This window comes from Triturus cristatus, chromosome 5_2 (assembly GCF_964204655.1).
Source record: "Triturus cristatus chromosome 5_2, aTriCri1.1, whole genome shotgun sequence".
Classification (NCBI taxonomy): Eukaryota; Metazoa; Chordata; class Amphibia; order Caudata; family Salamandridae; genus Triturus; species Triturus cristatus.
Window position 1 is genome coordinate 1,041,139,564 of NC_140588.1, and position 24,767 is coordinate 1,041,164,330.

The window sequence follows — 24,767 nt, forward strand, 5'->3', positions numbered from 1 at the left end:
TACTCCTTGGTGCCCTGTGGATTGGGCACTGTCCTGAGTTTTTGTGCCAATTAAAGCATTTATAAGGAAATCTGTTGGCACTACAGTATAAATTAACTTTAAGATAAACTTTATTGGATAAGCAAATCAGTGTATTACAGATGCACAATAATCTTGGCAAAGCATCCACTTTCATTGTGTCAGCTCTATCCCAGATCTCATATTTTGTGTTGATCTTCCCTTACTAGCCTGTAACATTAAAAAAAACAAGTCCGCGTTTCTCATTTAGCAGGGTTGAAAAAACATTTGTAAACTTCATTTCTAAATAATCTACAGATTATTGTGTTTTTCCAAATTTGCAATCTGTGCTATCCTTTTCAAAACATCCTTTAAGTACTGGCATAAAATAATTTCTCCAAGTAGATTTTGCAAATGTGTGTATTGGGGAATTTTTCAATTAGGTGCAATATTCTGTAGTACAATTAGGAGGTTTCATCACAAAAAGCAGAAAATCAGCAGCCTGTAGCAGAAACTTGTAACCCTCCCTGCCTGCCTAGATGTCCGCATTCCTATCCAATAGAATTGAAAAGGTTTCAAGGTGAAAGAGGAAAGACTTGATTGGTTGCATTGTGTAGGTTAAAAGGAAGGAAAAGGGGTCTTTTCTGACAACAGCTGCTCTGCAATCTCAAAGACCTACCTTATTATTGCAAAATACTGAAGTAGAATCCACATAATTGAGACCCTCATCCACAAAGTTTCAATTTATATGAAAGGCCTTCATTGCACCAGTGCTGAAATTCAAGGTTGTTTCTGTTGAGCAGAAAGCTATTCTCCATTATATGGGCACCGCTAACCCCATACCTTCTTCTAATAGAGCTGCTCGCTTCCAGTAATGCCTCGGTGTAGAGGTTTGGACCGTGGGACATGAAATACCTCTCGTGAAAACAACACTATCAAACCCTCATTCCAGCAAACATACCAAACCATGTGGAAAAGTTGGTGCCCTTGAAGGGGTCGATCCCTTACTGGCCTTGCACTTGTGGTTTTAATGATGGTTTGAAGGTGCAAGTGTTAAAACATTTAAATGCCCTCGACCCTATCCTGCTGATGACTCTATCCAAGTTATTTCCAAGGTCACAAAGTCAACAATATTCATTATTTGGACTGCCTGCCTTCATAGGGGGTTCGCTGAGAATATGTACCTCTCTGTGCTAAAAGCTCTAGATTATAAAGTGTTGACAAACATTTTTTATGTAAATGGTCCTCGTTTTTCATTATTCTACACTTTCACGTTGTATGCACGTGAGCATTGCACCGTCACTTATCTGTAGCACTTGCTTTCTATATTGCAATATGCTTTCTGTGGGTATTTTTTGATACACTATACTTGTATATGAAAATAGATTGACCTTGATTAATTTTGATACACTTCCATTGACCTTTAAAAACATTAGTTAGGGCCATACCCTGATGTGGGACACTCCAGGCCAGATGTGAAAGAGTCCTGAAAAGCCTTAGACATCATATGTAGAAGCCTGCAGAAGGATATTGGGCCTCGCTCTCAGACTTGTTGCTGCAGTTAAGGTCCCAGGGAGCCACGTGATGCAAGAAGTCGACAAGTGGAACAATACAGAGGGCATATCGCCTCCCCTACAGGTGCTGACAACCAAGAGAAAAGGTGCAAGGGAGAGAAGGGCTTGAAGGACCTTGAAGGGAGCGAACGGCTTGAAGGACCTTGAAGGGAGCGAACGGCTTGAAGGACCTTGCAGGGAGCAAAGGGCTTGAAGGACCTTGCAGGGAGCGAAGGGCTTGAAGGACCTTGCAGGGAGCGAAGGGCTTGAAGGACCTTGCAGGGAGCGAAGGGCTTGAAGGACCTTGCAGGGAGCGAAGGGCTTGAAGGACCTTGCAGGGAGCGAAGGGCTTGAAGGACCTTGAAGGGAGCGAAGGGCTTGAAGGACCTTGAAGGGAGCGAACGGCTTGAAGGACCTTGCAGGGAGCGAAGGGCTTGAAGGACCTTGAAGGGATCGAACGGCTTGAAGGACCTTGCAGGGAGCGTAGGGCTTGAAGGACCTTGAAGGGAGCGAACGGCTTGAAGGACCTTGAAAGGAGCGAACGGCTTGAAGGACCTTGCAGGGAGCGAAGGGCTTGAAGGACCTTGAAGGGAGCGAACGGCTTGAAGGACCTTGAAGGGAGCGAAGGGCTTGAAGGACCTTGAAGGGAGTAACAGCTTAAAGCACCCAAGCACCGGGTGTAGGTCAGAAGCGCTCCATTGAGATTCCCAGACGCCACAGGACATCTTGACCTATAGCGCCAGGAGCAGTCTGAGACATAACGTATAGTATCAGTGGATGGATCAAGACCACTATTCAACATAGTGAAGAAAGGAGATTTAAGGCATGTCTTCCAGAAACACATGGAAAGAGTTCCTAAGCGGAATACTAACAAAGCCGTATGGGGAAAAGCCGGACTCCCAGCCTAAAGCTAAGGTCACCCCACCACTGTTGGAGTCCTCCACCCCCCTAGGCCTCGGAGGGAGAGCGTTCATGGAAGACTTCTTTCAGAACCTCAGAGAGGACTTTCTCGGTTTTAGAGCAGAATCGTGCATGAGATCTGCGGGAGGTTAGAGACACTAGAAAGAGGCGAGGAACCAAGTAGAAGCACTAGAGGAGGTGGCAGATGCCTACATAGAAACCAATACAGGGAAGAGTGGCGCTGTGAATGGAAGGGGGACATGGTCATGAGACAGCCTTTGGGTTCATCTGGTGGACTATCCAGCCTGATATGCAGACGCATGTCAGAGAGGGGAGGATGGACAGGGACACATGAAGAAATTAGAAGAGGAAAAATGTTTGGTTCCATGCAGACGCAATGCGGGGGAAGTGAACCCCTGAAGGCAAGAGAAGAAGAAGAGGCACATGACCAGTGAAGGTGACACTAAGAAGAGATCAGAGTCACACTACAATTCAAGGCTTAGGCAGAGCTGTGAAAGAGGGCCAGAATTGTTCAAATAGTAAGTTTCGATGCAAAAAGTCTAAATTCACGAACAAAAGGCTAACAGTCCTAAATATGGTGCACAAGACAGGGGGAACATATGTCTGGTCCAAGAAAAGCATTTTATCAACTGTTTGAAGTCTCAATGGTTCCCAAGACTACTTATCCTCCGCCCCAATACTGAGGGAGCGGTGGGGGTCTTGCTTGCACATAAAGATAGAGGGTAGATCCATGAGGTGATGGCTGATGAAGAGAGCAGGCACCTGTACATCCAAAGTCAGCTCCCACCTCCTAATGGTGGCAGGCGTATACGTGCCGGAAGAGGATCAGGAACACTGCCTTTGGCACACACAAAAAACAGACATTTTGCAGTCAGGGGACAGAGACATCCTTATAGGGGGCTGCATCAAGATTGTGAAGGGTAGTACCCTAGGGGGCTGCATCAACATTGTGACGGGTAGTACCCTAGGGTGCTGCATCAAGATTGTGAAGGGTAGTACCCTAGGGGACTGCATCAACATTGTGACGGGTAGTACCCTAGGGGGCTGCATCAAGATTGTGAAGGGTAGTACCTTAGGGGGCTGCATCAACATTGTGAAGGGTAGTACCCTAGAGGGCTGCATCAAAATTGTGACGGGTAGTACCCTAGGTGGCTGCATCAAGATTGGGACGGGTAGTACCCTAGGGGGCTGCATCAAGATTGTGAAGGGTAGTACCTTAGGGGGCTGCATCAACATTGTGACGGGTAGTACCCTAGGGGGCTGCATCAATATTGTGAAGGATAGTACCCTAGGGGGCTGCATCAAGATTGTGAAGGGTAGTACCCTAGGGGGCTGCATCAACATTGTGACGGGTAGTACCCTAGGGGGCTGCATCAAGATTGTGAAGGGTAGTACCTTAGGGGGCTGCATCAACATTGGGAAGGGTAGTACCCTAGAGGGCTGCATCAAGAGCTCTACAGCTCCTATAGACCGATCTCATGACTAGACGTAACCGTGAAAACTATTGACTGGGATACTAGCAGCTAAGCTACAACTCTAGCTGCCATGCTTGATAGACCCTGACCCGTCAGGATGCATCTCTGGAGTGGACTTTAGTGACAATACTAATCGGCTGCGTTTCATCACAGATAACGCTAAGAGGGCCCGCAAAAACGCTCTCCTGCTGTCACTCAACACAGAAAGATTTAGAAAGCATGGACTGGCAGTGTAAGAGCAACATGCTGGAGGCTTTCGAGTTCAGACCCAAAATCAAGAGATGGGTTCAATGCACTTTCAGCGCGCCCTAAGGGACAGCACAGATCAATTTTAAAATTTTGCTAACAAAATGAATGTGTAAAAATCACAGATTCTTAAAATGTCAATCCCAAATTCACAAGCAGTTCAACTGAAAGCGAGATTTCCCTTTCATTGGTCCTGCCCATAGATACCAGCAGCTGTCTCAACTAAGATAGTTGGGGATTGGCAGAGAAGAAAATCAAATGCAGACCAGTGGCATGGGTTCAATTGTTTAAGGTCTCTTGGTTAAAGAAGATTCAAAAAGCCTGGAGTCTCTGTTTTCCTCTACAATAGTGATATGCAGTTCCTAATTTCTAAAGCGGGAGGTTGTGTGTATTCATGGGCTCCACATAGTGGTGTAGAGTCAAAGAAGTACAGAGAAGAATCTTCTCCTTTCGGAAAAAGACCCTCACACACCCAGCCAGCTAGGTGTCTTGCTTCATCATCGGGTCTGCTCCTTATCGGGTCGGCGCTGCAATACCCGATCGGCACCAGAGATGGGGCCTTCTTGGCGGAGATCTTTATTCCTTATGCCGATGGGTGAAGTGCATGTGAGAGCCCTAGATCAGTGTAGGTGATAGTGATGTGTAGGAATGTGGGTTAAAATTGGGGAGGTGGTCCAATCAAAATAATTTTAATGAAACGTGGCCCCTACCCTAATTAAAAGTAAAAGGGCGCGTATTTTCACTCTAAAGATGTGAAGTTTATGCGCTTGTAAATAAGGTCAACATGTTTCTTGCCCATTAATCTATTAGATGGCAATTCATCAGGACCAATTAGGATCTACCTACACTTTTTGGTAGTGGTCAACAATTGGGTGAAGTGAGAAAATGACCACCTTTACAGCACCCAAAAAAGTGGTACCTGTAGATCTAAAAACACAACGCCATTAGGGTCAAGGCTGCATGGCATCAATACCGGCTGGTGTAGACACTAATGTGTCAGTTCCTCTGGAATCAGGCAGGTGGTTGTCCTACCCTCACGCAACCTCTGTTTTCCCCCAGTTACACAACTGACATCAACACTCGGGGACAATCTAGTCACCCGGGAAGGTGACGAACAATAGTTACTTACCTGTAATCTGTGGTTCTCCAGTATTGGTGTCTTTCATAGATTCACATGCCTGAATCATTCCCCGTCGTCGGAGTGGGAGTCCCACGGTACATAGAAAAGCAATAATTATGCATATAACAACCAAAAAACCCTGGTAACCTGAACCAGGAAGTAAAGTAGCCTAAGCTACAAGGGAAAAAACTTCCACAGCTATGACTATCACAGTCATTATATCCAGTCCAAACTGCAGCCAATCAGGCGACAGCACCCACCAGAATGTTCTCCTCAGAGGCTCAGGCTCTCAGATTTTCTCGCACAGGAGTGAAGCAATACATAATAGCCTAAAAAGCCTCTGAGGGGAGGTGGGCGGGTTGCATGTGAATCTATGAAAGACACCAATACTGGAGAACCACAGATTACAGGTAAGTAACTATTGTTCTTCTCCAGTATTTGGGGTGTCTTTCATAGATTCACATGCCTGAATCAGAGTAGATAGCAGTACATAACCTTATGCTCATAAGACGCCACTTTGTATCATAGACATATACATTATGAAACAGTATAACCATAGAGAAATACATGTGTGTTTCAACATATGCAAAACAATTTCAAGACAGAAATAGTATGGAAAAGAGCGTCTTATAAAAGCATAGTGGAGGAGGGAGAAGAGAGGCTCACCTTATTTGAAAAGATTGCGTAGAACAGCTTGTCCCACTGATCCATCCACATCACTTGCAGCTTCCAAACAGTAGTGTCTGGTAAACGTATGGCAGCTGGACCATGTTGCTGCTTTACAGATCTGGTGAAGAGGCACACCGGCGAAAAGAGCTGTAGATGAAGAGATTGCTCTCGTAGAGTGTGCTCTTGGGGTCGCTTGCAATGGTCTACCAGCTTGATCATGGCATAAACAAATTGCAGCCGAGATCCAACGAGCTATGGTTGGCTTTGATACTGAATGGCCTTGGCGTGGTTTACCATATGCTACCAAGAGTTGGTCCGATTTGCGCAGTGATGCTGTTCGCTGTAAGTAAAACTTCAGACATCTTTTGATGTCTAGGGAGTGCAAGGCCCTTTCTGCAGCTGTTATCAGATTTGGGAAGAATGTTTTCAAAACTATGGGTTCATTAAGATGGAAATCCGTCGGAACCTTTGGCATAAACTTTGGATTACGCCTGACTGTACTGTGCTTAGGCCAGAGGTACCCATGGGACCTTGTATAGATCACTGGACCTGCCCTTCTTTGGAGGACTTCTCTGGGTTGGCTATGAAAGTTTGCTCTGGCTCACCCTTAGACCCTATTCCGCAGAAATTCTGGAAAGAATTAGGGTCAGATACCTTTCCGCACCTCCATATGATTATTAACCAGTCATTAATCAGCGGTGTAGTCCCTGCATGTTGGAAGGATGCGTTGGTATCCCCCCTGTTAAAAAAACCCTCGCTGGATCCCGCTTGCTACGGGAGCTATCGCCCTATTTCTTTACTGCCCTATCCAGTTAAGATAGTTGAGCGACTTGTTAGCCAGGAGCTTTCTGAGTTCCTTGAGAGCAATAGGATTTTGGAGGAGAATCAATTTGGCTTTCGTCCAGGGCATGGCACTGAGTCTGCCCTGATCATTGCTATGGACGATTTGCGAATGCGGGCGGACAAGGGGCACTCTGCAACTTTGATACTGCTTGACTTGTCCGCCGCTTTCGATACGGTTAGCCATAGTATTCTACTACTTCGGCTTGAGGAGATAGGGGTTACAGGTATGGCCCTTAAATGGCTATGCTCCTATCTATCGGATAGACAGCAAGCGGTCTTTTTGCCTCCATTCCAATCAGATTTTTTGCCGAACAAACAGGGGGTTCCACAGGGTTCCTCTATTAGCCCTATTCTGTTCAATGTTTATATGCGCCCTTTGGTGCAGATCATCAAATCCTGTAATATCTCTGCAGTTAATTATGCAGATGATTATCTCCTTGGATGGTGATGATCAGGTGGACTCTTTATCCTCTTTCCACAAGTGCATGATAGAAATGACGACCTGGCTGAGGAATAATGATCTGCAGTTCAATGGTGCCAAAACTGAGATTCTACATTGCTCAGTGGGAAGGGTGCCTTTTACCCTTCCTTCCAATTTCTGGCCTCTCCCTCTGGATACCCCTCTGGTTCCAGTAAAGACTGCTCGCAATTTGGGTGTCTGCCTTAATGAGAATCTAAGTCTGGAGTCACATGTCAACAAGGTAGCTTCAAACTGTTTTCTGATCATGAGAGGTCTACGTAGGATTTTGCCCCTTCTTCCCTCTCATGTACGAGGTACAGTAGTCCGATGCACAATCCTTAGTCGCCTGGACTACTGTAATGCCTTGTTGCTCGCCTCCCCCACATATCTGATTCAGAGACTTCAACGGATCCAGGCTGCTGCCGCAAAGCTTGCTCTTCTCAGACCGCGCTTCTCCTCAAGCACTAGGGCCCTGTCCGAATTACACTGGCTGCCCGTGCATCAGAGAATTTTGTTTAAATCTCTGTGTGTAGTTTTTAAGGCTCTTCATGGTGTTGGCCCTATACCACTGCAGAATCTCTTCAGTTGGTATACACCTATGCGCATGCTGCGCTCCTCTTCAGCTAGGCTGGCCTTGACTCCCAAAACAACGAGAGTCACCCTGGGAGGCCGTGCCTTTAGCTCTGCGGCTGCACGCTTATGGAATGGCCTCCCTGTGGAGCTACGACTGGTCCGGGATCTGACCCTTTTCCGCAGACAGCTGAAAACCTGGCTATTCCCCAGAACCTAATCCTTAGTCCCCCACTGTCTCCTTCTTCACTCTGTCTCTCAGCGCCAGGATGCCCGTTGGGTTGCAGTGCGCTCTATAAATGTAAATACATACATACATTAGTGCACAGCACCACAGACTCAGATGTGAATTGCAGAAAGGGTGGATGAACAGTGAACGCTTGGAGATCACTAACCCTTCTTGTTGAAGTTAGAGCCAATAATAAAGCAACCTTCCAAGAAAGGAACTTTAGATCCGCCTTGTGGATGGGCTCGAAAGGATGCCGCATTAGTTGTGAAAGTATTATATTAAGGTGCCAAGAAGGAGGTGGACGCCGAATAGGCGGGAACATCCTAAATAACCCCTTAAAAAATTGTTGGATGACTCCATTGGAATAGAGAGAGTTAACACCATCCTCCCGAAACCTTGAAATTGCAGCCAAGAACACCTTCAGAGTAGAGTGGGAAAGACCTGACCACGCCAACTGAAGAAAGAAAGGCAGAATTTGCTCTGGTCTTGCGTGGATCGGATGGAGATTAACGGATTGACACCACATGCAAAACCTCTTCCACTTTAGTTTGTAAGTTTTAACAGTTGCGGGTGCTCAAGCATTGGCCAAAACCTCTTGACAGTCTGGAGGGATATCTAGGTGTGCAAATTCAAGCTGTTGAGGAGCCATGCCGCTAATCTCAGCGATGCTGGGTCTGGATGACAAATTTGGTCAAAACTGTATGGGCTCGGCCTCCGAGAGGAGGAGAAGTTCTGTGAACCAGTACTGGCGGGGCCACCTGGGAGCAATTAAAATCATGCGGCAAGGCTGTTGCTTGATCCTGCGCAGAACTCGTGGAAGCAACGGGATTGGTGGAAAAGCGTAGGCATATATTTGCAACCAATTCATCGAAAAGGCATTTCCCAGCGAGTCCTTGTGGGGAGCCCAACTTGCAAAGAATGGGCATTTGCGGTTCTGGCTGGTTGCAAAGAGGTCTAGATCGGGATGCCCCCATTCGTGAAATACCCCGTCTAGGAATGGTTGGTGTAGCTCCCATTCGTGATTCGACAGTGTGGTTCTGCTGAGGGAATCCGCCAGAACATTCGTGATTCCTGGGACGTGAATGGCTTTGAGGTTGATCTTGTGGCAAATCGCCCAATCCCATATCTCTTGCGCTTGCTGAGATAGGAGGGCTGACCTCGTCCCGCCTTGTTTGTTCAAGTAATGCATACTTGTTGTATTGTCTGTTCTTACAAGTATGCATGCTCCTCGGATGATGGCTTGGAAGGATTTTAGAGCCAAGAATATGGCTCGCAGTTCTAGCAGGTTGATATGCCACTTTCTTTGTTCTAGAGTCCATCTGCCATTGACTGTCATTCCTTGAAGGTGCGCTCCCCACCCCTCGAGGGATGCATCTGTGGTGACTGTGAAATCCGGCATTTCGACCAGAAATGGACAACCCTCTTTCAAGTGGTTCATCTGACCCCACCATTGAAAGGCGTCCCGCATTCGTGAGGTGATGTGAATGATATCCTCGAATGACCCTGTGATCTGAAGCCATTGCAGATTGAGCTCCTCTTGCAACGGTCTCATTCTGTACCGACAGTTGGGAATGAGATGAATGCAAGAAGAAATCATCCCTAGGAAGGATTTGTACACACGGACTGAAACGCACTCTTTTGATAGTAGTGAACGCGCAAGGTTGCATATCTTGATTTGCCTTTCTTTCGACACAAAGGCCGTGGACAGATCCGTGTCCAATGTCGCTCCTAGGAACGTTCTTCTTTGCGAAGGAGCTAAATGTGATTTCTCCAGATTTGTTGACAGACCCAGGGACTGGAAGAGTAAGAGGCATTTTTGAACATGCTCGGATGCTACCTTGGCGGAACTCGCCTTGATAAGGCAGTCGTCCAGGTACGGGAATATTTGAACTCCTTGCAGACGGAGATGCGCAGTCACTGGCGCTATGACCTTTGTGAAGACTCTGGGTGCAGAACGGAGTCCAAATGGGAGGACTCTGAATTGAAAATCCCTGCCAGCTACTCTGAACCGTAGAAATTTTCTGTGCCTGGGTAGGCTTGGTACATGAAAATAAGCGTCCTGCAGGTCGAGGGTGGCCATGTAATCTCCCATCGAAAGCAACTGCAGAATTTCTTGGAGCGTTAACATCCGGAAAGACATTTTCTTTAAAAATTTGTTGAGAGCGCGAAGGTCGAGAATTGGACGCCACTCTCCTGACTTTTTCCGGATGAGGAAAAACCTTGAATAATAGCCTGTTCCTTTCTGTAGGAGAGGGACTTTTTCGATTGCTCCTTTTTGAATCATCAAATTTATTTGGGAAAAAGCTCCTTGAGATGAGCAGGGGGTGGGCCCTTGGGAGGAGAATTTGCCGGAATTTTTGTGAATTCCAGAGCATGGCCTCTGGATACTATATCTAATACCGACTTGTCTGTGGTAATCTTTGACCAATTTGAATAGAAGTGGGATATTTGACCTCCAATCTTTGTACGTGGTAACGGTAGAGATGGTGGCAGGTGGCAGAACTCATTGCTTCTTACTGGACTCTCGTCCACGAAAGGACTGTTTCCTTCGAGACTGCGAATATGGTTGATTTCGCTGTCCGTAATATTGCTGGCGATAATTCTGAGATCTTTGGCCAGTTTGGGAGGTTTGGAAGGAACGCTGCTGATTATAACCTCCCCTGCTAGATAAGGATCCACGTCCTCTGGCTCCACGGAAGGAAGACTTTCGAAATTGCAAACTACCCAGGGACCTTGCCGACTCCGTATCCTTCTTAATCGCCTGCAGTGCTTCATCCACATGTGCACCGAACAAGGACTCACCATCAAATGGCATGTCTATGATTTTAGACTGCACCTCCTGGCGAAAAGATGTTGACTTTAGCCAACCCTGCCTCCTCAGCACTGCAGCTCCTGCCAACTGCCTGAACCCAGTTGATGCCACATCCACTGCTGCATCAATGATCTCCGCTGATGCATACTCCCCTTCCTGCAAGATCTTTATGGCCTCGGATTTTGAAGGCTCCGATAACATGTCGAGGAAAGGAGAGATGTCGGACCACATCTGGCGGTCGTATCTCCCTAAAATCGCCAGGGAGTTTGCAGCCCGAACTGTGGTTGCTGCCATCGTGGAAACCTTCTTTCCTATTGCGTCCAATCTTCTACCATCTCTATCAGGTGGAGCTGATATGGGTGTTGATGGATTTCTAGCCCGTCTCTGAGCCGCTTGTGCTATAACAGAGTCCGCCTTAGGTTGACCAATAAGGCATGCTGGCGAGTTACTTGGGGCTTTATATTTCTTGTCCAGCCTTGGTAACACTGCTGGAAGAGAATTTGGGGTAGCCATCAGTCTCAATCCCTCCTTCCAAATAAAGTCAATGATTGGTATTGCCCGAACCTGCTTCCTTGGTTGGTCCTTAAAGTCATACAGGAAGCAGTCATCCTCCTTTGTTTCCATGGGGATCAGGAATCTCTTGGTCGCTCTTTCCATAAGTGAATGGAAATTCCCAATGTCCACCGGGGGAGAATCCACCGGAGCCGGAGCACCTGGAGAAGGAGTTTGTACCTGATAATTATCCCACTCCGACATGCTAGATTGATCATCTACCTCTCCTTCCTCCCCTTCATCATCAGTAACCTGCAATTGACGAGATGGCAACGGAGAAGGTGGTCTTGGAGACTGAAAAGACGACAACTGCACTCTTGGCCTAGGTGTCGACGGAAGAGATTCCGCCGTTTCCGAAGGAGGGAAACGTCTATAATAATATTGCAACATATACTGCAGATTATCAAGCAGTTCCAATGGCATTTGACCAGACGGTACCGGTGCAGGAGGTGTCGGCTGTGGTTCCGTATTAGGATCTTCGTCCTGGTCATCATCATCATCATCATCTTGATATTTGATGAGAAGCTCCGATGGACTCCTTGCAGTCCGAAACCTCTCATCCTCTCCGGAGTCGTTATCCTCATCCTCCTCCGATTGTAAAAGTTGTGCCGGCAATTTTAGAGGCGAAATAGCTCCTAAAGACGATCCTCGGCGCTGAAGAAGCGTAGTCGCTGTTGCCCTTTGATCAGATACGGCAGACGCCGAAGTCGCAGTCCATACCTGCATATCCATGCAGGTAGATAAAGGAGGTGGTGACAATCGCGTCGACGGAACCGACGACGGTGGTAATCCTGACGTAGAAGCCATTTTCGACGACAAGGCTGTTTTCGTCGACGAGATGGTAGCCGTCGACGAGGCAATCTTCGTCGACGAGGACGTCAACGACGAGGCAATCTTCGTCGACGAGGACGTCGACGACGAGGCAATCTTCGTCGACGAGGGCGTCGACGAGTCCATCTTCGTTGACGCATGAATCTTAGTCGACGAGCCACTCTTCGTCGACGGGGCAACTGTTGACGGTACCACAATCTTCGTCGAAGGAGCAGTCGTCGACGAGGAAGTCTTCGTAGACGGAGCAACTTTCTTGCTTCTTACCGTCGACGGAGCGGAGACGAGCGATGACACCTCCTTCGTCGACGAGATGGGTTTAACACTCACCGAGACCAGCGTCGACGGTGACGAAGCTGATGACATTATCATTGCAGGTCTCGGCGACGAGAATGTAATCGTCGACGTTGAAACCGCGACGACGATAATAACCGTCGACGCCACTGCCGTCGACGGCGCCATCGACGACGGCAATCTCACCTGAGGTAAATTCCTGTCAGGAAAACTTTTAGCTGGTAGAGTTTTTCCTGATTTCCTTGGGGGCGTAGAGGGCTTGGTTCCTGAAGGTGGAGACGTCTTCTTAGATGAAGACGAAGACTGACCCGAGCCCTTAACAGACTGGGCTCTCCTCAACACCTTCGCCCCAGTAGAAGAAAACTCTTCTTCAGCCACCCTCTTTCTGGAAGAGATAAAGGAGGCACTCTCTATCTCTGACAAAGGAGCATCTTTATCCTTGAGCTTCTGTAGCCACAGAAGAAGGCGTCCTTCCCTATCTCTTAGGGTTTTCTGAGGGAAAGTCCGGCAAATCTTACACTCCTTCACCTCATGATCAGGATAGAGGCAATAGATGCATTTTTTGTGAGGGTCTTCGGAAAAAAGCCGAAGCTTTCCGCAGGACTCACAAGGTCTGAAGAGGGATCTCTTTGTAGTTGACGTCCTAGAAGTTGAAGAAACAGCAGAAAAAACTTGAAGTACTGAGCAGAGCTCAGGGAGACTCCTTCACACGACGTGCGGTAGAAAATCTGAGAGCCTGAGCCTCTGAGGAGAACATTCTGGTGGGTGCTGTCGCCTGATTGGCTGCAGTTTGGACTGGATATAATGACTGTGATAGTCATAGCTGTGGAAGTTTTTTCCCTTGTAGCTTAGGCTACTTTACTTCCTGGTTCAGGTTACCAGGGTTTTTTGGTTGTTATATGCATAATTATTGCTTTTCTATGTACCGTGGGACTCCCACTCCGACGATGGGGAATGATTCAGGCATGTGAATCTATGAAAGACACCCCAAATACTGGAGAATCCTTGTTACTCTTCTCGCTCACCCTCTTTATAAGGAATTATAAGTTCACCCTGGCCACAGAAAGGAGGGAGTTCCAAGAATGGAGAGCAAAAGGCTGCCAGTGAGTGGGGACCTATTTGATGAAGACAGAATCAAGACCTTTGACCTTATCAAATGAAAGTACAAAATCCCAGCAGTGTAGCACTCCCTTTACTGTCAGATCAGACACTGGATACTTCACAACTCTGTTACACCCCTGGGGAGCAGACCCTTATACGCTTTGGGAAATAGTTAATAATGAAGGAAGGAGACCAATACTTAGGGCTTGGTTTAAAGTTTAGCAGATAGGGCACTCTGCGACAAATGTGACAGACTAACCTGCCCACCAATCCCTAGGTCCACCCGCTTCATGTAGAGACGGTGGACCTTTAAGTTTTCTGTTGACGGTGCCTCCCCACCCCCATTGACTCCATCGAAGGAAAACTTCCTCAGACAACCTTACAGAGTAAGGGCCATCAGAGCAAAGACATTATACCACCCACCATATTTAGGAGGGGTGCAGTAATGTCTTTTTTTCCTGCTCATCACTACCAATAAAAGTTTGGTAGTGGGGGGACAGAAAGCAAAACAAGCATTTGCAATGCAATAGGACTTGCCTTCGTGAGAATTAGAGGTATTGGTGTAGTAAATGACAATGTTTTTTACCCATGTTCTTTGGATTGCAATGGAGTGGAAGTATGTGGTGTGGAGTGGAATTATGTGGGTTGGATTGGAATTGTTAGTTGCGAAATTGTGTGTAGTGAAATTGTGTGGTGTGGATTTGTGTAGTGCAATAATGTGGCATGGTGTGAAGTGGAAATATGTGGGTAGTAATTATGTGGTATTGAGAGTACTGGAATTATGTGGAGTGAGATTGTGTATCAGAGTGTAATTATGTGGAATGGCATTTTGTGTTGTGGAGTGGTATGCTGTGGAGTTCAATTATGTGGTGTCCTGCTGAATTTTGTGGCATAATGTGGAATTGAGTGGTGTGGATTGGAAGTATGAGCTGTGATGTGTAATTGTGTTGTTAAGTTTAAATATGTGGTTTGTTGTCGAATTATGTGGTGTGGATTGTAAATGTGTAGAGTTGAACTGTATAGCGTGGAAGTGTGTGGCATTGAGTGAAATTATGCTGAATGGAATTATGTGGCATAGTGTGGAGTTATGCTACCATCATAAACCAGCACTGCTTTCTAACTGAAAGTTATCAGAAGGTAAAAAGGCTATCATCCCCCTGAATTCAATGATAAAAAACTTGCTTCAAAATGTTGAAAATGTGAAATCGATGTTGCTATGTTACAATAATTGTGTTTACAACAAATCAACACAAACTATGGTTACCACATTACTAAGTCTTAGGTCTTCCTTAGCAACATATTTTATGGTTGAATTACTGCTTTAGGTATTTTAAAGCAATTGGATTGACATTAACTACCCTTGAAAAGGTTGACCTTAAAAAAAAAACAAGCTATAGGTTCGATAGTGGGGCTAATATACTGAGGAACCGGGGTGAGAGGTAGTGTCACCTGTAATTTGCACTGCTGGGAAGTTACAAGACTAAGGAAACAAGCACAATGCACAAACAAATTAAACAAATAATAATAAGCATGAACAATGCACATTATTATTTTCGCTTATCTTTAGTGTGTTTTCCCACATTCTCCCTCATCCGCGTGGATAGTAGATTTGACAAGGTTTGTATTTAGAGGAGCCGACAGCTCACCAAGAAGGGAAGTAAGGAAACACAGAGGACAATATACCTTCAACAACAGATGAAGAACGAACAACACACAAAACATAAGTTCTTGTGAATCAGAAGCAAAACATCATTAGGGGCAGAGAGGGACGTGGGCCGAGGGTCACAAATCATTTCTCCAGAATAGCAACCGCCATATGGATGAGCTCCTCACCCAGAAATTCACACCTGACAACTCAGAGGGCGTTGAGGACGGTGGGTATGCCCTATAGTAAAACTGAGTACTAAGTGAAGAGTGAGGAGCAGCAAAGCGAACCGTTTAAGAAGAGTTTATAGCAGTTCTAACCAGCGGCGTCACTATAGGGGTGCGGGGGGTGCGGACCGCACCGGGTGCCACCCTCACATGGGGTGACACCAACAGGGCCGGTGTGCGCCTAGCAACCTAACCTTTCAGGAGGAGGAGGTGCCTGTGCGCAGCGCGTACTGTCTCCTCTCCTTTCTTTTATTTGCTTCCCTGTGAAATGGCTCCAAAAAAGAACATCTCTTTTGCCGGAAATCAGTGTCGTATTTTTCTGACATTTAATTCCAAAGGGCAGCATCTGGAATAAAAGTTTTAAAATATGAAAAATAAATAACTAAATAAAGTAAGGCAGAGTGGAAGCAAACTGGCCAGATTGATTTTATTCACACCCAAACACATTAGCGCCACTTTTACAGAGTTTGCCAGTGAAGCGCTATTTTTGTTGTCTTGGCTTTGTTTTCCCAGGGCTTGGAACTAGTGCACCAATCCTGGAGGTACTGCAATGTGAGGATTGAAAAACAAAATTTGTACTGCTGCTCTGTATCTAGGGATGTTGTCTTTTTTTACCATACTGCTTACGTTTTGTAAGGAAATAAGCAATGGCCATTCAAATGGGTCCATTCAGGGCCCTGTTGTCATGTCCTTAACTTTTCAGGCAAAAGCACTCACTGATTTCTGAACAGTGAGTGTAAAAGCGTTAAGGTAACCATGTTGTTCCTGCTTACATTTGACATGGTTTGCAAAATTTTGCATTCCCTATGATTGTTTGCTTTTTCCAGGACGCTGTCACTTTTTTTTGTAGGCCACATATTGCTCTTGTCTAGTGCGTAATTTAAATTGAGCCGCATCCAGGTGTTTATAGCCGGCAACAATTGCATTGTAGTTGAAGGCAGTCTGAGTTTTTCTCAGTGGGGCAGAGGATGTGGCACTATGGCCAGAGCTGCTGAATTTGGGACTGGGGAACCAGGTTCAGCCTTAATAACCAGTCCGCCAGACCACTCTCCTGAGAGAGCACTATCTCATGCTAGACCTTAGAAGGCTTCGCAAGACATTAGAAGCCCCGGTGTCGTAGCACCAGTAGGTGGACCCTAGCATGACAAGTGTAGGTTAACCTTCAAGGCTTGTCCACCACTATTCATACTGAAGTTCACCTCCAGTATTGCGGGCAGGTCTATGAAGCAGTACACCCTAGAACAACAGTGACCCAGTCACTGAGATCACAGGGCCCTTGAGAAGGGCCAGCTCTAGGGCGGTGCAACCGGTGTGACCGCACCAGGTGCTGACTTTAGGTGGAGGCATCATTTTTGCAAGTATATTATGGTTTTAAAAGCACTTGCTGCCTCCTTCCTGGCCTCCAGTAATTTTAGGTAACAATAAAATTGTCATGATGACTCTGATGATTAATGTTCTTCCTAGAGAGAGATCGGAATTTTGTCTAATGGAAGATTTGACTCATGGAAACGTAGCTCAGAGGGTTAATGTACCTGCTGCAAAGAACATGTACCATGCAGATCACAAAGTGCACATAATGTAAATAGGCCAGTGGGTTACTGCTTTTGTCAGAGAGATCCTTTTGTTACTTGCAGTTTATAAGTTAAAATCCTAACATAGAACAGTGAGCTATTAACTGTCATCTACTCCGCAGCAACACAAGTCACATTTTTTTATTAACTTTTGATACGTTTGAGCTACAAACAATTTATTAGTTTAAATGGTCAGATCATGCTGCAGATCTTGCATTATGAGTCAAATATGGCAGAGCCATTATTATTTAGAAAACATTTGCAAACTATGATTTTTAGCCATTCATGTTTGAACTGCTGTTTTGGAAAAGGGAGAAGTGCTGATGACAGAAACTCCATGGCTCGGAGACAAATGGCTTGTGCTTCCACATTTTATCGTATTTGGGGACATTCTGTGATTAGAAGCATATCCCACATTGTGAATACATTTTACTGTCAATAACTCATTATAACCTTAAATAATCATGTGTATCCATTGGTTGATAAAACTGGGCAGTGAAATCAAACAAATAATAAAAAATTGGGATGTTTGCGCATTCTGGCCACGCCTCTGGCTCTGCCCACTGATCCAATCCTTGGGTTATTCCCGTCCTCTGATTCTCCGCCCAGTTCCCCTACTTATTTTCCCCCACTTCGACCACTGATATATCGTGTTGCTGGATAGTGGGAACACCACACCAGTAAAAAGTACCATACCTATGATATTATAAATTCCAATAAACTGTTGACTAGCAGGTAGCCCACTGTACAACCTGATTAATGAGTCATTATCACACTGTTGTTAACAGGCACATTTTGTAAATATAGGACCTACATTTACAAACGTTACTAAGGATTCTGTATGGTCCCGTTATTTGCTAACTGTGTCCACTGGCGGACTCGGGTGGAGGAGGTCCATGCGGTAAGTCGTGAGGGGGTGACACCATGAGTTACCCGCACCGGGTGACACCAACCCTAGTGACGCCACTGGTTCTAACGTCTTACTAACATAAGCGATGAAAAAAAACAAATATGAGAATTAAAATAATAAAATGCTTTAAATGTTCAAGCGCAGTCTACGAGAAGAAACATAAGTATGGAGTCCTGCCATACTGCAAAGCGGGTACTTTTCAAGCTGAGCTAACAAACGCAGTGCCGCTTAAGATGTCTCTGCGCCGCGGAGGCCATAGTTTAGCCTCTTCCACATTGCAGGGAATGCAGTGTCAGCATATGAATAATAAATGCAGTAAGCGCTACATTATAAAAATAATCTCCCAATATTTATGCAGAGAATAACCCCTGAAGTGCAACATCTAAATGGGGAGTACCCTTGCAACACCACAAAGCCTAAGAGTAAAAATAAAACATTTGCACAGCAGAAAAACAGGAAGTGCCTTGGAATGGGAAGGTATTTACGGGAGGGCCCATCCTGAGATTAGTGCGGGGGAGGGAGAGCAGGCAGAACTGGGCAATGAAGACAATATGGCATAACGGCTGCAGCGGCAGACTTTGATGTTGTGGAACTGGGTTCGAGCTAGTACTCCGATACTTTTGGAGTGCAGGTACAAAAGCTAACAAAAAATGTAAAGTTAAAACAAGTAACCGAGTGTGCATCAAAGATAAAAGCAAAAAGCAATTACTGAAAACGACAAACAAAACGTACGATGGGGCGGAAGGGACAGACGGACAAAATGCAATGGAGTGAGAATAAAAGATGAAAGGAAAAAGTCATTACTGGAAGCAATGGAGAAAACAAGAGATCGGGAGGGACGGCTAGCAAAATGAAACAGGTGGTCAAAGAAACAATACCTGCATCAATAGAGGGGCACTAACCAATCAAATTAATCTGTACTTGAGTGGTGCTCCTCAGCTAGAAACGGAAATGATGCAGCGAGTGCGTGAGCCAATTAAGAGGCAGCAAAGGAGAGCGCGCTGAAGTCAACCAATTGTAAGAAGCGGGCAGGATCACAATCCTTTTAGTAAATACAACATGTCTTGCAGACAGCGCATGCGCACTGCCAAGCACAAAATAAAAATTACCCCTACTCCTGGGAGAAAACTCTCAAAGTGTGGGTCAATAGTATTTTGTTTTTCAGAAACCAACTACTGCTTTCGCACTCTGTTTATGAAAAACAAAAAGTTTGGTGAACAGCCATTAAAACAGCTGTTCACCAAATTGCTAGTACCTTGAGAACAACTGCTGTGACAGTGATTCATTTCAATGCACGAAAATGACCGCTGAGCCGGCCCTCATCGCTGAATTTGATGAACGTAGTCCATCAGGATCGACGGACAGAGTACCATCAGTCACACCATCAAGCTAGCCCCTAGTCTCAGACCCTTTCATAATTAGCAGGGACCTGGAAAATACCATAACAAAATAGATAGGAGGGTGGACAGAGCAGGAATGAAGCCAAGAACTGATACTGCAGAGTGACAAGGTGGCAGGACAAAACACGATGAATAACAATCGGGCGCCTGATAGGCACTGATACACAGGCACACATTTATAGGGAACGTGACATGGGAAAAGCACAACTATAGTATGTTCTGTAATAGTTCTGAATGTTCACATTTCTAAAAAAATAGAACACGGATCAAAAAACAAGGAGGTATTCTCATTCACAGGGCATGTAAGCTGGCAAGGTAAAATAAAACAAGATATCAAAAGGGATGAAAATGTGAGGCATAAACGTCTACAGTAGCTTTCTAGAGAGATCATACTACAATAACGTAATCGTCCAGTAGAGAAGAAAAGAATTTTCAAGAATGTTAGAACGGTCGGGTAACAGCTACAGCAGTTCTACTCTAGCAAGATTTTGTATCGTAGGATACTGCTGTGACCTAGGAAATGGTTCTGTTAATACTTTTGCATGTAATGATTTAAGTGCTCATGGTGATCAAACATTCAATTCTACAATTTGCAACATAAAACACTCGATCCTAGAACATGTTCCATGGCCATTCCAGAGTCTCTCCATCCGAGGTTTTGACTGCCATGTGAACAGCCCACATACCTGAGGTAGAACTTCAAAGCACTAGTGATTGTCTTCATGTCCCAGTCGTTGTCTTGTAAATCAACGTCACCCGGGCATTTGGGATCTATCAACAAAAGCAAATGCTCACAGTTAGAGGACTGGATGTGGATGTAAAACATAAGGGTAGAATTTTAATATTGGTCATTATGTTTTGGAGGGTGCAAGTTTCATATGGATAACTCTCCAAGTCTCATCGCAGTCGAGATATTTTTTTTAAATCCTGCATTGGGCTGAACAATCTTTGGTCCGTGGGTTTTCATTTGTTAATTTCCCTTGGTTACTCTCTGGAAGGTCGGTAACATGCCACCTGGGAGGCCACCTTAATTTGCCAATCAAAAAACAATAAAATGCCACATCTGCTTTGTTTGCCTATAGCCAATATAATTTGGGAATTAGGACACTAAGGTCTTTTAAAAAACACTTGGTCATATTTAGTTGAGTTCCGCTTTTGTGGGCCTGCTCAGAAACATGGACTTGCTTCCCATGTCATATATATCTCTGACTAGATCTCCATACCTTAGTGTGTAGGCAATGTGTACAGATAAACGGAACAAAGCCCTTACACAAAAAGTACTATTTGTGCTACTGGAGAATCCTCCTAGGGGACATTTTACTTCCCAAAAAGACAATACAAACTAGCAGCCAGTGCCGTCCACTTGGACACGCCTCCTATTAAATCCCTGGCTATGTAGAACAGACGGTTCCTGCATAAGAACTTTCCAACGCAACTCCACGGTGGCCTGATCCATGACAGATATCCATCTTATCCACAGATTATAAACAAAATGATGTTCCAAAACTAAGTAGTTATCCTCAAGAGCAAACCTCAATCCAGCCCCCCTGAACCTGAAGGTATGTAAATAAACACTTTCATACTGTTTACAAGATCTATTTTACAAACTCTTTAACTTATAGATCGAGCAGGTTTTGGCTTCACCACGGATATACATCTCCCATACTATTGGCTGTTTGGCTTATCATTCCAACAATGAAGTGCTTGAATTGCAGTGCATAAGGGACATCAGATTATTTTACAACTTAAAAAACACCAAATTATCACACGTTAAAGTCTTCATCTGATAGATGCATTTTATACTCGACAATTGTTGTGCTGTCTTGTCACTGCAGCAGGCTTTTCAAATGTATTTGACGGGATTCAAAATGTAAGACATCTGCGAAGCATTTAACAATGCTTGTTCCAATTTCCTCCTTAGCCACACCCCATCTACGTTCATATACTGCTCCAGCAGTATCTTAACAGTGAGTTACACTTACCTCCTGTATAGTACAAAAAACTGCTCCGAAATATAAAGCGGTATTGTGTATTTGATTTAAAATGACATCCAGATAGTTAATAAAAAATGTTTGTCCTCTAAATACAACACTGTTAGTTTTTTTCATTCTTGCATAAAAACACTGCCATGCCGAAATCACCCGAAAAATGCGTTAGTTCACGGAGGTCAATGAAATGCAATAAAACAACAAAGCCCCCTCCGCACAGAACACAATAACACATTTGTCATGCTCAGATATTTAGTCTATGCAAACACATTCATGTAGGGAGGCATGCAAGGAGTGGGGCTGGCCAACCCGAGCTTTATGCAAGCAACCACCAGCACACACCCACACTTAATCCCAGCCATATATGCTTCCAAACTACTTTCTTATTCCATAATGTGCACCTCGTCTGGATTTATGTTAGGAGAGTATAGCACAGTGAGAATGAACGGTTCCATGAGGTCCCATCAGTATTTCCCTTCCTCAAACAGTGCCGATCTGTGGCTCGCCATTGCCTGTGGGCCAGCAGGAAGCACTTTAGGAGTATGAAATGGGTTCCTTGTACCAGTCACTTACTTGATAAGAGAAAAGAAGATGGAAAATGATTGTATATTAAAATGAAGATTTTTGTAAAATGTGCCAATTAGCTCTCCTAGGCTTACCAATTACTGAGTTTTGTGGCTATCGATGGACTAGCCACGGTAGTGGTTGTTGCCCTGCCTTATTAAGGGTAGGGTGACGATCACTCGATTTCCCATGTAGTCAAGAAAAAATGTAAAATTGCCTTACACACAGGCAATAAACCTCCTACGCATTAGGGCTACTTTGTTTTTCCTGCTTAGGGTGAATGCTTTAAGCATGGCACCAGTCAGCAAGCGCACAGTACAGGGAGGTCAGCCGCCACCGCACTGGTACCCTTCACCAGACAGTGAACCTCACCAGATAGGCAAGGATGCCTATAGAGGGCTGGCGGTCTACAGTAAGGATGGCATAAGTCCTGGCTTCAACCCCCGGGTGAACCGGCAGTAACCCACTTGGTGATGTTTAAAAGGAGTTATGGTTACAGCACCTCTAAATGTATGGGGCAAAGTTGAAGTAGGTTCATTAAAAGGCAGCCAAAGTTTTAACAAATATCTACATCACAGAAGTGTGAATGCAATTATCAGGAAGGTGAATATGACTGGAGGAAATTATGTTATATTTATTATCTGGGACATTCACTGGATTTCAACATGATGTCTCCAAAACTCAGAGATAAGTTTCAATAGGCGGGGCTTAAGATGACCTCATGGCATGCCAGACGAGAATGCCATGTAACGGTTGCTTACAGAGTGGAACACAAAGACATGTGGGGAGGTACCGAATTACCTGATTTATCTCTAAGGAACAACAATTTGCTCCACGTAAACCACGGACTCAAATATACAGACTGCCAAAATGTAAATACTGACAATATATAAACATCTTCCTACAAAGTATTTCACATGTGCCTAAATCCAGAGAAATGAAATTCTCACCTATTAGAGATCTGTATATGCTCAATATTCTAACTCCAGTTGCAGAGGATTTGAGGGCTCGTGCCCATGTCCACGATCTCTACATTGATACCACACCCTCAGAATTTTCTACACGCCTCATCCAGAACCTGAAGAAATATGACAACACTCCCAGATTGATGGAACTCCGCTGAATCCCCTTGCTGTCCTGCACCATCTTCAAAACAGCTGCATCATCCACAAAGCCATCACCCCTGCCTACTTGGCAACCACGATCATGATCTAATGAGGCTCCGGGCATACTCTCTGACAGGGAGCTTTTCAACCTAATCAAACGTCAAACGACCACTGCCTCCTAACCGGATACACCAGTCACTGTTGAATGCTGTGAAGAAATTGCTAACTACCACACTGGCAAAGTTGAAAAAATCCAACAAACTTTTATCCATGATGCCAGTCGCCACTGAAACCCCCTCTCAGGGTTCAACCAATGACCAGCACATCCCAACAAAACCCGTATTTAATCAGAAACACCCTCAGCTGAAAAACAATGCTAAGTGGTCAGACTTCAAACCTAACACTTGAAAACAAAGTCTTCAAAATATTAGCTAACTTAGAGCACACAGCCCACACTTCTGACCCACTGCCATTCACCCTAGTACCCCTGGTACAGAACCTCAACCATATCATCTCTCCATTCTGGACCAAAATCATTAATGCCTCTCTCTCTCTCTCTCTTCAGGCTGTGTTTCTGATTCCCTCCAAATAGGTCAAGTCATTTCCATTCACAATAAAACAGGAACTGACCCCAATAACTTCAACAACCTCAGACCCATCACAAACCTTCCCTTCCTAGCCAAACACTGGAGAAATGTGTCCTCCTTCAACTAAACCGACACATAGTCACTGTTTTTGTAGCTAGAAATGTACAACACATTCAATAGATAATTCGACATTTGGTTATTCTGAGTCTGTCTCTGCAGTCTGTCTTCTTTCAGTCTATATTTTTGCATGCTAACAGCTTCTTCAATATTAGCGTTCTTTTTTATTAATTAAAGAATGGCGCAGTGAAGTTTTGTGCCATTAATGAAGGACTGGTGTTGATGAAGAGGGAACATCTTGCCTCTCTGCTGGAAAGGGAAGTGGCTATTTCCTTAGAAAAGGAGCCTGTGTTTTTAGGAGGAGGTGAGTTAGAAGAGATAGATTAGCAGGCATGCCTGCAGTTCCAATGTTCTGGCACTTAGGAAGGAATTGGAAGATGGGGCATTCTGAACACATCCCTAACTCAGGCTAGGAACAGATACTGTAGTCCTGCCCTTTGTGGAGGGATGAGGAAAGAGGGTATGAATACCCCTACTAAGCTGGCCTCCAGTACCAGCAACTTTAAAACTTCTTGAAGTAAAATAGATTTGAATTTTTCTTAAATAAACGAATGCATTTTACTGAAAATGAAAGTAAGTATAGTTTGAGCCCACATTAACAGGATGACATGTCCACACACGCATTAAGTTTGCATGACAAAAAGCAGCTTACCTAAAAACCTTGGGTCAAAGCACGAAGTTGTTTTTGCTTTATCTGCTCCTAAACAAAGCTTTCCATTACTATTTCTATTATCCCACTTTGATTATTGAAGCATATTCAACATGAAACCAATGTGTAAAATGTTCCTCTAAGTTGTAAGAACTGGAATTAATACATAAACTGCATCACACCATTCTACACTTACCCATGTTGAAGAAAGAGGGGTGAGAGTACGAAACAGAGAAGCATGATGAAAGTAAACAGTGAAGCAAAACACAGTGCCTAGATTAATTTGCTTTTCATTCATGGACCCACAGAGATATCTGCGCAGAATGATCCAGG

General features: G+C 44.8%; 1 protein-coding gene across 3 annotated transcripts in view; it reads right to left on the reverse strand.

Annotated features, from left to right (window-relative positions):
• Positions 1-24,767, reverse strand: part of OPHN1 (oligophrenin 1) — a 656,285-nt gene that overhangs the window by 153,814 nt on the left and 477,704 nt on the right. For all 3 annotated transcript variants that reach the window (XM_085608318.1, XM_085608317.1, XM_085608319.1), the window contains one exon: positions 20,110-20,194. In XM_085608318.1, coding sequence (XP_085464444.1) covers positions 20,110-20,194 — 85 coding nt within the window. The remainder of the gene's footprint in view (positions 1-20,109; positions 20,195-24,767) is intronic.